We start from the raw sequence: 15,380 nt of genomic DNA on the forward strand, positions 1-15,380 counted from the left end.
TTAACCATTGCTAAAGGTTGTGTTTTATTGATTAATTTTTGGCTTATTAGCTACCTGGACTAAAAAGGGACAGAATAAACGACTACAAAATAAACCCTCAAATATAAAACAAGTAATTTCTGCAAAGAAGACAAATTGCAGAAATACAATATTACTTAAGACTTATCCAAGCCTTTTCACAATTATGTTTGCTTCATAACTAACCAGCCAAGCTTGATGGTTGTCAAATAATTAGTAAAGTTGTTATAAAAAGTATAAACATAAAATTGAAAATATCCAAACATGAGGCTTGGGGACTATTAAAAATATCGTGCCAAACAGCCTTTATATATTGCAGATAAAACAAAGTAAAGAAGAAAAATACAGGACATATACTTTATTTGAAAACAGCATCAACACCAATGTACAATTTTGTACGATGTACGATTTTGTGCTTCTCAAAAAACTTTAAGTATCGTCCGTCACACAGAAAGCAATTGCGTTCCAATGTCCATGGTGTCTTTAAAAATGTGAAAATCCAAAACGTATTCCCATAAAAAAAAAAAAATTCAGCTTTTCAAAATTTGCCATCTTCACGTTTAAGAACGCTATCTTCACGTTTTAACAAGGCTGTCTCCATTGTCACCGAAATCCAGTTGAATCAGTTCTTGATGGGACAAAAAAAAGGAAAGATTTTGTAAGCGCACAATACATTTAACATAATCACTCATTATCCAACAATTAAGAAAACTAGCAATGTTGATGTACACTTAAGTTGATGTTTGGCGACTGTTGGAAAATGCAATTCAACAACTGACCACCAGATGTTTGGCCTAGCCAACTTCACCGTTGAGTTAAGCCAATAGTGCTAATATGCAATAACGAGTCATGGCTGAAAAGAGAATCAACAACAAAAAGCTGCAAAAAGCACCTGAAGATAATTGACCTTGATTTTACCAGAAGCCACCTTACTCAAAGGACAATGAACTACTTGGCTATGCTTGATACAGAATGAACAAATGAAAGTGATGTTTAGGAGTTTTTAAAAAATTATTCTAAAAATCCAATTACTGTTGAATCACCGTAACACACACCCTAATTATTGTTTCTCTTGGTCATGCTTGCTGAGGCTAGAACCAACAAGGATGTAGTTTTCAGGTTTTATTTGGATGAAAATGTCTTGAGGGATATTTTTCATTGGGGGTTTCGCAAAAAAATTTGATTGTTAATCCCTCAACATTGAAACAGTGAAAGTTGCCCGTGTTGTTATGTTTAATGGGGTATTTAGATATCTTAAATTACTATAATCTATCCAGTATTCGTTTGTGGCTCCACATAACCTGATGAAGTTCATGGTATAGTAACTGCATATCATATAGGTTAGGTTGGTAGGTTGCAACAATGTCAATTTGAATTTGCCAAGTAAATAAAATGGAAAAACAGAAAACTATTGGCCGGATTTGTTTTCCATCGACTTCACTGACAAAAATATGGCCACGTGAAAGCTGTGACAAGAGATGCATCATCATCGTTGAAAACTAAACAAAAAAAAATCTTCCATACAAACTTGGAACTAGTCGTCCTGGTCATTAGATTTTTTGTCCAATGTTCAGAATTCAAATCTTTTATCAAGCAAAAAACAAAAGATTTTCCCAACATTTAGTGGTGTAATAAAAAATCAACTCAACTAATGCCTTACGGTCCATCCAGCGGTATTGGTTGAGTTTGCAGTTTGCACCCCGTAAACTCAATAGCAAACTATATGTGAAATAGTGTAATATACCATACCAGATATACAGGCATGTAATTCAAAATTAATTAGGTCTAAAATAAACAACATGGTACAATGCAGTATAATAAAATACATTGATTTAAATCCTCTTAAATGTCGCAGTCTACATTTTAAATGGCGCCCTTTTGTTTTCTTCCCATTCAATTTGTACCATTTTAACAGAGAAAAAGTTTTTCTCTCGAAGACGTTTCTGCCAACCAATCAATAGACAGTTCTGTTTGTGATAGCTTCACCTCATTAAGTATATCAAAGCGTGACCCCAATAAAAAGGGACACCAAAAAGTGCATTTGAAAGCTGTTGGTCTGATATTTGGGACACTTGGCAATGGAAATCCATAAAAATGTAAAGCATACCAAAGGGGACTGGAATGCACTGCTTGATGGAAACTGAGCTTATTTTAACATTGGATGTTACTAATTTCAGTACCAAATCATATGAATGCAATCTAACAATTACGAAGAACTGAAGTCTTCTTGTAATATACAATCTCCTAATCCTTTGTCAAATGACCTTTCTTCATGAAATGAAAAAAACTAAAGCAAAACTGCGCAGAGTTAAATTGATCTTAATTTGAAAACACCACCAGTCCATGTCTGTAGAAGGGACAAGTGAAATTGGCCTCATCAGATGTACCCGGATCCAAAATCTGAAAGGTTACTACTGAATGTGACTGACATAAAACCCTTCAGTCCACTGCAGTCCATTGATATGTTGCAGCAAATGCTATGTTGTAGATCAGTTATTTAAAGTCTAATTATTTGAAAACAGCCTTGATGGTATGGATTGTATTTTAAACATTCACTTGTGGCCTCTGATTAGTAAGGCACTGTTTACGTTCTGTAAGTGAGGTTGCATTGCTTTTAGAAGGAATCCAGAGTTGCCCCTTGACTAGGAAATGTCATAGTTATTTGAGTAGTGTCAAGATATGCAAAAAGCATAAGTAAGCGAGTGGTGGCAGCCAACTGGTTGGTAAAAATCCATCAATTATGCAGTCATAAGTTATGGGATAATGGTGAAAAGTGCAGGTGGCATGAAAACTTAAAATTTGCATTGTTTACAACTATTTAATGAACCGTTATATAAATGTGGCTTCTTTTCAATATGATGTAGTAGGTTGCAGGGGTGTGGTGTAAGATATCCTCTAATTTGCATAATTGGGCATGGACACTTGTGGTAGAAATGAAAAGTGAATTAAAAACATGAAAAGCGAAACAATTGTTGAGTAATGCTAATTAACTTTCTTCCTTCACTTTTTGTGTGTGTGTGTTTTTTTTGTCACAAACAAGATGAGGCTGCCTGTGAGAAGAGCAATTGTGAGCTTTATGTTAAGTCTCCAAAGGATTAAATAAGACCAGAAAAAGCTAGATTTTTCCACTTGTTGCTTTACAAAAACTAAACAGAAGATGGGTCTCAATACAGCAACAAGGATGCCAAGTTGGCAACACTGAATCATCCTGCTGTTTCTTCTTATTCTCTGGCAGAACAGATGTATACGTATGTGGTGTGTTAACAAGCAGAGTTATGATGCCACCTACTCCATGGAGTTGTATTGTAAGCTGCATTCACAAACAGCCCAATTGTACATTTATAAACATGGCTGAATAGGTAGTGACAAATTTATTTGAAGTGGCCCAAATGTATTAGTAGTAGTCAGCCAAAAATGAATGTATGGAAACAGGGATGCGTTACTGTAGCGGGGTATAATTAAATGTCTAGGGGAGTGTAGAGTATGTTGTGCATGTGTGTCAGTCGTTTCTTTGGGATCTGCACGGGTTCTCTACTGCTAATCAATATTTCAAATGGCTTCTCCCCAATGGAGAGTTTTAAAAATATTCCCAGGTGAATATTTATTTCAGAAAAGGAAGACAAAGATCTTAGAAAACACCCAATGTTCAACTGGATTTTCTCCTATTTAAAAAGTTCTAATAAAAGGTTATCTTGATGATTGAGAGTTAAGTCTCCGAAGTGTGCCAACCCATCAAGTGAATGTTACATTGACGAATTATGTAATTTCATTGTCCATCAGGCTTTGGCATACTAGTAAACTAATTATTCAGAGGGTTGCTCTAAATGAGATCTTGTCATCGAATACTTTCATTGAGTGATTTTTTTGGAGGATCTAGAAAGCATGAGAGAGTCTGCAAGTGTCTTTTCCACCAAGCTACGTCGAGCTTCTTTCCTTCAATATACATTTCCATTGTCAAGTGTCCTAACACCCAACCTTACTATACATGTACCACTTTTCCATCCCCATCAGTTGTCGTACCAAATGCTGCCATTAAGTAATGCTACAATATTGAATGGATATTGTACAGGGGGAAATGCAAAACACAATATTAAGAGTACATGGTGATGATTCCAAGTTTATGCCTCTTGACAAACATCAGCAAGAATCCCAGTATGGTGGAAAGTGCTGTTCATCTGTGAAGTATAATTACCGGTTGACCGCTTCAGCATTGGTGTACTAGTGATATGGTTTGTGCTCTCAGTGTCTCATTTTGGTCAAGACTACCATTTGTGGAAATGTGGCACCAACTCAGACTTGGCAGCCACCATTTTGTCCATGTGAAAAAAAAACATCTAAAAGCAAACTTGTAGGTCAAAATATTTACAAAAAGAAACAAAGAAACTTTGTTACTTCAGACTATGTTACTCCAAAATGTGTAAATTATTTCCATTATTGCTTTAAATATACTGCATTATTGCAATGTGATGTGTACAGTGGACTTGGTAACATGGTCCATATAAGGAGTATTCAAAAGATTGATCTAGCATGTCTTGTGTGTTTAGTTTGTCAAAACTCCATAGTCGGGATGAAACCAAGATTGACCTTAATGCAAATTCTAATAAACCAATGTAGCGGAGAAACGCCGTTGTTTCCGATATGGTCTGGTAGCAAACATCATGATAAAGAAATTGTATATAAAACAGTAAAATAATTTCTATGCAATATTAATTTTCAATGTTGTGATCAATTTATTCATCAAAATCAAAGAGTATGTTAAACGATGATTAAAAAAAACATACTTACAGTTCTACTCTGGAGCGAAATTTGTACGAACCCATCCGCAACATCGACATACCTTGGAGTCAACCCTTTAAAATTAGAAAAGTTGAAGGTTACAGATTAAAAAATGCAATAGCGCACTCGACTGGCTACATGTCTGACAGTTACATCTTGACCTATGCTAAACATGCGTAAAAGATTAAAAATACGTACCATTTTTGTCAAGTCAGATGAGCTCTTTCTGCTTGGCATGGTGTGATCCACAGAGGAAAGTCCTTCAAAAATACAAAATGAATGTATTTTATGAGCATTAACATGAATAAAACATACATATTTTGTGTTTAACGTTTTCAAGAACATTAATACAATTGTTTGTAATGTTAAAATTGGGTAATTATCAAGACAAATTGCATTATTTGTTTGGGGAATGTGAGGTCTCTATAGCTTGGAAGATGATTCTATAGGGAATCGGTGAGTGAGGACATTTTTGTGTAATCTCTATATTCAACAATACATACGAAACGGAATGCAAAGATAGTTATGTATTAATTCAAGTGTTATTTGTCTAAAATGATAAAGAAGGAATCATGTCATGGAATTGTGGTTTTAGGAATATTTTTTAATATTTTTCTGAATTTAGTAAAATATCTATAATTGACTAATGACAAAAACATGATATTCATCTTATCTAAAATACTTTAAACGTGTATTGCATGTTTATTCTGACAAGGAAATGCAAAATGGATGTAGATAGGCTGAAATTACATCTTCATTCAGTCCTTTAAAGGGTTAAAAGCCAACACCCTATTTTGTATTTCGAAATATACTTATATTTTTTAACATTAAGGAGCTAGATTGATTAACACACCAAGTGCAATACATTTGGAAAGGTCTTATGTGGATCTACTGTTAGAAATCATAATTTTAATTGTTTTGAACATTTTTCACTATTTGTATAAACGTGATTAAATAGTATGAAATCACATTACACGATCTTAAATTGTTTCACGGTCACCGCAGTCACCATGGTACTAAGGTATGTAGTTGAAAAAAGGGGATTTTAAGACATTTTTCTCCAGTATAGGATTACATAAAAAAAGACTTAAAATGCATATTACGAAAAACAATAAAAATAACAAAACACATGTTGTGTTTGCCACCCTGTATCTGTACATGGGTTAAAAAACGAAACATTTGCTTAATTTCTTGCTTTTATTCGATTAAAACCACACAGACGCATTTGCCCTTTCAAGGACAAAGGACATTTTAAATGCGTAGGTTCAAACACATCGAAAAACATCGAGCAAAAATGCTCCGTTCGAATATTTGTCATTGTAATTCAATATAGAGTAAGCAAATAAGACATTTCCCGTCACAACAACACAATATGTAGCACAGTTACACGGTTTATGGTGTTTTTCTTCATCCTTCAGCACACCCATGGCCATTTTTGCAAGACTGCGTCTCGCTGTCGTTCTTTCCACCATATTGCCATACACGTCTTCGACGTATTTGACTCCTTTTAATGTGTAATTTTTCAAATTTTCTTACCCACATCCGCAGTTGGGACTATCCCGCGTCATCTACCCGGGTCGGCGTCGTGTTTTTGGCCAATATCGGGGGTTTTTTCGGTGGCATCGCTGGACGAGAGCTCCTCTCCATGTTGGTCGTCTTGCTCCCTGTGTTGCGTGTGCCGTCCTCTCTGCCTCTCCCGGAGCTGATATCCTTTAGCGGCTCTGCCCACTTTGCTTGCAACGTAAGCAAGACTCCACTTCCTCTCCTTCCTCGTTTAGCTAGTAATGGCCGCCAGCTATAGTATGAAAACGTCGTCTCTTAATACCCCCTTCACGCCAAAACAACTTTAAAAACATAAGCTCATGTTATTGAGTTATAAATTTTAAAAGTAAATTGTTTTTTTCGCCAGTTGGGCGTCAAACGACTTGGGTAACAAGTTAAAATGGTAGCCTTTTAGATTCAAAATGGCGAACAGTTCGTTTTTTTTCTCCCACAAAACACTTTGCCACCTCAAACTAATTGCATATTTTTAGAGAAAATGTTTACTTTTTGAAGGTTGAACATGAAAATGGATATTAGAATGATATTGAGCGCTTTAAGTTGTTATGTAAAAGCCATATTTTGTCAGTAAGAAGCCTTCTAATTTGAGCTAAAATACATAGAACATTTAAAAGTCCCATGTTTTGGAGACCTTTGTTATGCTAATTCATTTGAAACCTTATTGAAATAAAATACTTTTTGGAGGTTACTCATGCAATTCAACTGGCACCTCAATTGAATGGAGAACATGAGGTTTTTTTAGACAGAAGAAAGACAAATTAATCTAAAATAGTTTTACCTTGAAGATTTACAATGGTGACCTGTTGATATTGTTGAAAACACAATGTTAATTACAATGTTTCAAAGGAAATACAGTCACCCCTTTCAATATCATTGCACAATAATCTCTCTTTTGCTATATTGCATTTTTCCCGGAAATAATTCATATATGAACACTGTTTCGTGGTAGACTATGGTCTATTATCAGTCAAAACAAATTGAAATACACTTAATATGTAGTGTGCTGGTCACACGGTGTCCATAATGACGCAAAACATTGAGACATTACCTGAAGTCTGGAGTCAGCCAAGGCATCTCTGACATGATAGAATGGGGAAAAGACGTTATCCTCCAATCTTGTGGGGAAGTGGTACATTGTTGACTTCTAAAGTTTAGGTATCTAGCCTGCTATCTAGGTGTCTTGCTAGCTTATAAACTAGAAGGTCCAACCTCTAACCAAAATGACATTAACCGATTACGTTTTTCCTATAGGAAATAATCCAAGTCCAATTGATCAGTTCCAGGAAGCCAAAAAAGTTGTTGTAGTTTTACAGTATACATCAATTATGAATGAAAGGGGCAAATGAATATTGAAGGTTACTTTTACTTTCATTGCAGATGTAATTCTTGACGTGCCCCTAACTGGGGCAAACGGTAACCGAGGTTTCACTGTATTCTAAGACTCTTTTTCAATGTATGTGTGGCATAGGTCAAATCAGTGCTTCTTGATGTGCATAGTAGTTCGTAGTGGATGTCACTCAACTTAAACAGTACAACAGAGGTTTTCAAAGTCTGGCACAATGAGCCTCTCTGCACAGAGACTGTAATATGGTTGGACCCTCTCCTTGTAAAATGTGTTTTCTGGTGAATATTTTGTGGCATTTTCTGCTAATCCCATACTCTGCTGACTCTGTCCCTGTAGGAACTAAAAAATCAGTTCACTTTTCTTTTGAGCAAAGCTGGAATATATGTTGGATTTTTTTTTCTCTCTTTACTCCCCTTTCTGGTGCCTCACACTTTGGAATCCCCTGTTGGATGTCGTGTTGTCTTCTTTAGACAGCTAGTTGAGAGTAACTAGAGGAACCAACTCAAAAGTGCACTGCCATTTTGCATCAGTTGTTTCCAGATACAATTAATCAACAATTAATCCTGCACAACTGACAGAATTCTCAATAGTTAATAAATTAGTGACTGTGCCTGTCCGTCAATCAAACAGCAATCACCAGGATATAGTATCAAGTAAATCAGTTTGATCATCATCACTAACAATGATTGGCATTGGCACTGGCAAATCTACCATCTTAGGAAAGAAATCTGTCATGAGTGTCTTTGGATTTGAACATTTCCATCAGTCCTATTCACCATTCAAGCGTGAACATTTTGAACTGTTTGTATGAGAATTCAACAAGAGACAAACCAAAGCTGGCAAACTTTAGGCAATTCCAGTCAGTGCAGCCTTTGTGTTGCTGCTGGTCTATGCAGTTTGCAGTATGCACTCCACCCCCCTTCAGTAACCAATGAGCTGTTCAACATTGCAGCGCATGCTCACTACACAGGAAGATTTCTTTAAAAAGATCTGCCGCCTAGCAACAAGAGTATTGGGTAAGGGAGGGGTGTACAAATGTAGCTGCTGTAAGTGGAGTGAACAAAGCTTCACTCATTGACTGGTAGAGCAGGTTGCAACAGAGAAATGTTCACCTTACATTTGTGCCAGGTTACTTTGCATGACCCACACAGAAATTAATATGTAGACGCTTACAAAGCTTCTAGATGGAAATACATCCTTGTATAGCCGGAGTACTGACACAGTTGTGAGAGGGTGTGCCTTGCAAAACTAACACCAGCAGGATTAGATCAATTGGTGCTGTGTTTTTGCAGGTTTATGTTAATCAGTTTATATAAGCATGTTTACATTTCGACTTTTTAAAAACTTAACAGACATATGAAACGTCAACAACACAATCAGGTTATGTGTTTTACAGCTTGGCAAATAATTTAGCACTTTGTAGTAACAACTAACGATGGCTCACTAAGAATTTTTAAGATTAGTACAACCTGCAAAACCGGTTTGAACAGTCAAACCTCATTGTATCTTTTCTTTTTTTTGCACAGACATATCTGAATGTTTAGTTAGTTCCTCCTCAGAGAATTGATCTTTTCTTTAATGCAGATGTAAATATATTTTTTTAAAACTTCCCAAATTGAAAAATGCTGTCTGTAGTTGTTTTTTGCTGCCATCTGGTGGGTTTTCCTATACAACGGAAAGTGGACAAGTGGAAGCTATTGGATGACCTAAATAGACTAAAAGATTGTGCAATGCCCCAGTTTTGCAATGAAGGGAGCTCCAATACTAGTTATACTGAGTAATGATCTATTTGGATACTACATACTACAGAACTACTGTGACGAGTACACAGTAGTATGTTACAGCTTAAAGAAAGACAAAGGAACACAAAGTGAAATAGTATTTTGCGCTACTCTGAGGGGCTATCCACACAGTAATGTTTTCAGGGCAAAGCGGCTTTGGGTTTTTTTTCAATATTACATTGGCCTATTAATATTACATATATATTTTAATTTAAATATGTTAGTTAATATCCAACAACATAAATGTTAAATAAAATACAATTTGCTTAAGGCTGTCAATTGATTAAAAATATTTAATCACAATCAATTAATTAATCACATGTCAATATTTAACTCATAATTAATTGCAATTATCCCAGATAGATGTTATTATCTATAATACCAGTAAGTGTACCATTTTAAAGTTTTTAATACACATTTTGGTTTCCTCCCACATTCCAAACACATGCTAGGTTAATTGGTGACCCCAAATCGTCAATAGGTATGACTGTGAATGGTCGTGTACTTGTGTACTTTTCTTAAAATTAATGTTTGTTTCGTTCTCGTGGACCCAATCTCGTGTATCATCTCGTTTTGTGAGTTGGGTGTCTTGTGACACAACTAAAAATAAGTAGTACTAAGTAGTTCCATCTCATTGAGGGGCATGTGTGTGTGCTCTCTCCACCTTTGTCACATTGACACAAGCCCCCCAAATAGCTGTCATTGGGTGAGAGGCGGGGTACACCCTGGACTGGTCGCCAGCCAATCACTTGTTTTCTTTAGTTATTCATTCATTCATTCATTCATTTTCTACCGCTTTTCCTCACGAGGATCGTGAGGGTGCTGGAGCCTATCCCAGCTGTCTTTGGGCGAGAGGCGGGGTACACCCTGGACTGGTCACCATCCAATCACAGGGCACATATAGACAAACAACCATTCACACTCACATTCATACCTATGGACAATTTGGAGCCGCCAATTAACCTAAAGCATAAGTAACACGGCAGTATCTTCAGCAGTAAATAGTAAACAACAATAAACATATTATAAAATGTATAGCTCTAAACTGTGTATTATTATGGCTGTAAAGGCAAATTTCAGTTTGATTGCAAATGCATAATCAGTGTGTAGGCTTTAATTGTTTCTCTTTTTTTCGATGGTGACGTCAAACTGATGACAGCAGTGATGAGATCATGGCGATTCCGAGGCTCCATGAAGGCGTCAATGGCAAGTCAGGAACAAGAAGGCGGTCCCGCTAAGCTTTTCCGTAGGAGGCGGTGTAGGATTATCCCAAATCACCTCTCTAATTCGCAATGCAGTCACGAAGTTATAGCTTCAACTCGCTTAAAAAGACACAACATTTCGGAAGCAAATGGTAACTACGATCAAGAGGTTTATTTTTTTTAAGGCGTGCGAGACCTAATGCTTCTCTTTGTCTTGCAGTTTTATATTGAGTAAAATTACAAATCGCTCAATTATAATGTGACAGCTGTCGTCGCGTTTGTGCTACTTTGGACAATTAAACAGCCTACTCATTTTTGGTGGACACATGGCGAGATTTTACTTTGCTTTAACTTTTATTTTGGCGACGGCGTTTTGGAGCATCGACGGCGAACCCCAAAGTCTGTCATCTCCCGCCACGCCGTTGAACGCAACAATAACAGCATCCGTCAGCCTCCAGGACGACCGGAGAGACACTGACAATGACAACAATGACACTCACGCAGCCGTCGGAACCCGAATGTCGACCCTAATGACGTACCTTCCCACTCTCAAAGTGGTCGTCATTCTTACCTGCGTGTTGACAGCTGCTCTCATAACCTGCCTGCTAGTCAAAGTGGTCAGGTAAGATAAAGACCATAGAGAAAATGATGATAATATCTCTTATTGTTATTATTGCCCCTTCTTGTTTGTGTGAAGCATCAAATTCCTGGAGAAATGAATCAATTACGAGCATGTGATTGTGTTGACTGCATGTGACGTTAGTGAGGCTAAGAGGAAAGGTCACGGTCGATTAATAATATTCCTACAAGCCTAGAATTCTCTCGTTTTTCTTATTCTTCAGTGCATCTTTTTGCTTAACATTGTAATAGTTAAAATGTCATTTGTATGTGGTATTTAATGTTTTCACCTATACAAGTTAAGGCCAGGATAAATAGTGCATACATTAAACCCTGTTCAGGTAGTCTTTAAGTAGTTTTTTGTTTATGCAATCATTTGTAATCATGTGGTTATTTTTTTTGTGTACAGATCTGGGAGGAAAATCCGTAAAACCCGAAAGTATGACATTATAACGACACCAGCAGAGAGAGTCGAGATGGCGCCGCTCAACGATGAGCATGACGATGAAGACGATTCCACTCTATTTGATGTCAATTACAGGTTTGTTTTTAACACATGAGCTTAGCATTTACATCTGGGGTCTCAAACACATGGCCCACGGGCCAAATGTGGCCAATTTGAAAGTTTAATGTCAGTGCGGCCCGCGCAAGTTTGATATGGATGCTGTATGGTATCATGTACCCAGAAAAAATTATTACGTTTGATTAATGTTCATGTTAAAGGTTAAATAACTGTTAATAGTTATCCTCTCTATCTGTGTGGAAGTGGTAAGTTTTTGGCTATTTAAGTTTAAAGGAAATAACTTGAAGGCTACCGTTTAGGTCGCTAGCTCTCTAGTTTGCGAGTTAGCATGTGTCTCAAGAGCCTGCAGTTGCGCAATATGTTGTAAATAAAAAAGAGTATAAATGTGACTATAGTCGTGTTTTGTCATGTCTACAGGGCTCTAATAATTCTTTGTTAATTTTAATCTGAAAAAAATAATTTGTCTACCCACCAACTATATGTGGTCTCTTAAGTTTTTATTATTTGCTGTTTTATTATTATTATTATATTTATTTATTTATTACTGATTGATTGATTTTCTTTATTCTTGATTTGTTTATTTATTTTTCATCTTATTTTGTGTACAAAAATAAAAATTAAGATATTTGAGAACATTAACATTAAACTTTCATATCAAGGCGGGGGCCTCAAACTAGTGTCCTGCGGGTCACATTTGGGCTGCGGGCCGCGTGTTTGAGACCACTGCACTACATGCCACTCAAGTGTAGTGTACCTTAGTGAGGCGTACTATATTGGCTACGAATTACGTGGCGTCACCAGCTCAAACACCATTCCGAGTCGTAATGTCAAAACAACTACACACAGCAACGTGATTTGCAATTTTAGGTGGCTAAACACACACAGTTATGTAATGTATTGTTAAAGGGGACCTATTATGCTCATTTTTAAACACTCTGTATTGAGTTATAGACTCAGATAGAGCAGCTACATACAATAACCCGCACAGAGAACTTTGAAGATCTTCCAGAATTTGCACCTATTCCAGCTGTATACTTCTCACCAAAATGGCCTGTTTTAAATTATTACAGCCATAGCCTGCCTCCGGGCACGGCCACTGCAATGTGATTGGTCGCACACTAGAGTGCTCCGAAAGTACTTCCTGACTACTGCGAAACCCACTTTCAAATTTTGTGAGTATTGGAGGCTTTCGGAGATCTAATTGAAAAGGGTTTAGGAGCTACTGGCAGCTCATGAGCTACTGGCTGGAGACCCCTGACTTGTGAATGAACCGCGTATGAACTGGTATGAACTGAAAATGTGTGGGCGCTGCCTCCAACCACTCCTGGCCAAGGAGGAGCACTCATTGTCGGACACACATTGTCACAGGCACTGCTGGTGCCGTGGAGCTCAGAAGCCAGACGTGCAGACAATCTTGACATAACTTCGGTATTGGAAATGTGGTTATTACACATTTTTTGCTGGACTACCCGTGTTCCAGACATCGGTAGTTCTCATTACTTCTGTGGATGCACAGCATGTCCGACATGAATGCAGCTTTCCTGGCAAGAGTGCGCTGCTTCTGGCTTGAGCTGCAGTTTGGCGGATATTTCACATTCATCTTCACAAAAACAGTCCCGTGTGAAATGCCGTTGACAGATAAAATATTTTTCTGCCTGAGCTTGCCTTGTAAACAAACAAATAAGGCTTGGGTTTAGCTACTGTTTGAACTTGGGGTGGGGAACTTGTGGCGAACTCTTCTGTGCCCTTCAGTGTATGTTTTTTTAAGCACAGAAAATCTGTAGACAGACAAAATATAGTACAAGTTGTAGAGAAACAGTGATGTTGACACAAGGTTTCACCCTTCCGTCCTTTCCATTGTTTCTTAACGCACAAGTGTTTCCTAAAGGGAAGCCATGGCGTCCTGTTATTTACCTGCCGTCCCCTCAAATAGGACTTGCATACTTCTGTCTCGCTATATGAAACCAGTAACAAGAGTTGTGTCTTTGCAGGTGAATCCACCATGGACCAATATTTGACCACCTTGTTTCAACGTGGATCCGTTCGTGAGACGTCTCTTACTATTTTTTGCCAAGCCCTGGCAGTGACCTTTAGCCAGCATTTATCAACACATCGCAATTTTTTTCCTAACCTCTTTGTCATGTTAAAGTCACCTGAGCGTTCTCAAATGCCACTCGCCAACCAAGCGGATGAATTACTTCAAAACAGAACAATTTGTTGTCGACTTGCACTCATCGTTGTTGGCTCAATAGGCGTTCTGTCCACATGCAACAAAAGTACAACACACTATAAACACCATTTGCACTCAATTTTAACTTGACTTTCATATACCAAATCTCAACTAACAAGTCTTATGTGCATATTTACTGTGCAAGGCTCTCTGTTATAATAGATGGGGTAAGCCTATATTTTTTACTGGGTTCTGTATTTATAATGTGCTGCTATGTCGGCTGTAGCTTGCATATATGAAAAGACTATATTTGGGTATTTTTACCACTGTTTGCTATGTATGATTGTGATTTATCCAATTTGTCTTATTTTGATTTAAAACACTGGCCAATGTCACAAAAGTTTAAGGCTGGTCCGTGTAAGGTTAAGTAATGCGCTTTGTTTTTGTTTGTTGTTTTAGTATTCATGAGTGCAGTTAGTGATTCAATTTTGGGGCAAATCCAAAGAATTTAATTCTGACTTTATGAACTCTCCAGAATTTCCACCATTTTTCATGTCTTACTTGTACAACATAAATGAAATTTTGGAAACTATGTAAGTTAGAATACAGACACAAAAAATACTAATTGGACAACCTTTTCTTAATGTAAAAGATACCACACGTCTGATAATGCATTTTCTTAACATTCGTATCCGTAAGCAGAACATTTAAATCACACTTTAAAGGAAAACTGCACTTTTTGGGAAATTTTGCCCATCATCCGCAATCCTTATGTGAGACATAAACACGTCTTTCTCTTTTATGTTTATTCAAAATATACAAAAACGGCTAAAAAGAGGTAGCTCATTAATACATGACAACAAAGTTTTATGGTTTTATACCAATCCAATACATGTACTTCCGCAAAGTTACATTAGTAAGAGATAAAATTTACCACTTTCTGTTTAGCCAGACCACACATACAAGCATAAGGCATAGTAAAGACATTGTTGTGATTTTTCAGAGTGTCAGTGAACGCATGTCTGCTAACGAGTGACAATGAAGTGTTGTTCCCAGAACGAGCTGACTAGAGATGTTTGTGACTTGGAGATATACACTGTGTATATTGTTTTGGAATTGCACTGCTGTTGATGTGTTCGGGTCAGAATAAACGTATAAGAGCTCTGTGTGACTTTGTGGGGACACTGTTAATGACGCTAATAAGTAATCATAATTAAGTAATCAAATTAATATACCGCCATGAAGACACCATTTTGGACAGCCTTATCTGCAACATATCAGAAAAGAGGCAAAAACTGTTGATCACTGTTTTCTCAAGTCAAAGGTGATGTGCTTGAATATGTTGTTTTGCCTACAACACAAGACAGATCTGCATTCATGGATGGCT

General features: G+C 37.1%; 1 protein-coding gene and 1 long non-coding RNA gene across 2 annotated transcripts; one reads left to right on the top strand and one right to left on the bottom strand.

Moving 5' to 3' along the window:
* Positions 1-361: 361 nt before the first annotated feature.
* On the bottom strand, positions 362-7,147 carry LOC144898342 (uncharacterized). Its single transcript, XR_013627244.1, has 4 exons — positions 7,133-7,147; positions 4,993-6,589; positions 4,804-4,868; positions 362-646 (listed from the first exon to the last, which is right to left on the bottom strand). It is a non-coding gene; the product is annotated as an uncharacterized LOC144898342 (long non-coding RNA).
* A 3,233-nt stretch (positions 7,148-10,380) lies between these two features.
* Positions 10,381-15,157, top strand: fam174b (family with sequence similarity 174 member B). Its single transcript, XM_058076666.2, has 3 exons — positions 10,381-11,304; positions 11,710-11,841; positions 13,815-15,157. The coding sequence occupies exons 1-3, from the start codon at positions 11,009-11,011 to the stop codon at positions 13,816-13,818; spliced, it is 432 nt and encodes a 143-aa protein (XP_057932649.2). The 5' UTR covers positions 10,381-11,008; the 3' UTR covers positions 13,819-15,157.
* The last annotated feature ends 223 nt before the right edge of the window (positions 15,158-15,380 follow it).

The sequence above is a fragment of the Doryrhamphus excisus genome, linkage group LG1, assembly GCF_037039965.1.
Source record: "Doryrhamphus excisus strain RoL-2023G ecotype Guam linkage group LG1, RoL_Dexc_Guam_v1.1, whole genome shotgun sequence".
NCBI lineage: Eukaryota > Metazoa > Chordata > Actinopteri > Syngnathiformes > Syngnathidae > Doryrhamphus > Doryrhamphus excisus.

What these genes read in the sequence shown, in the direction of transcription:
- fam174b (XM_058076666.2), top strand. Translation starts at nt 11,009, where the DNA reads ATGGCGAGATTTTACTTTGCTTTAACTTTTATTTTGGCGACGGCGTTT. An exon ending in CTGCTAGTCAAAGTGGTCAG is followed by an intron (nt 11,305 to 11,709) that starts GTAAGATAAAGA and finishes TTTTGTGTACAG; the next exon opens with ATCTGGGAGGAAAATCCGTA.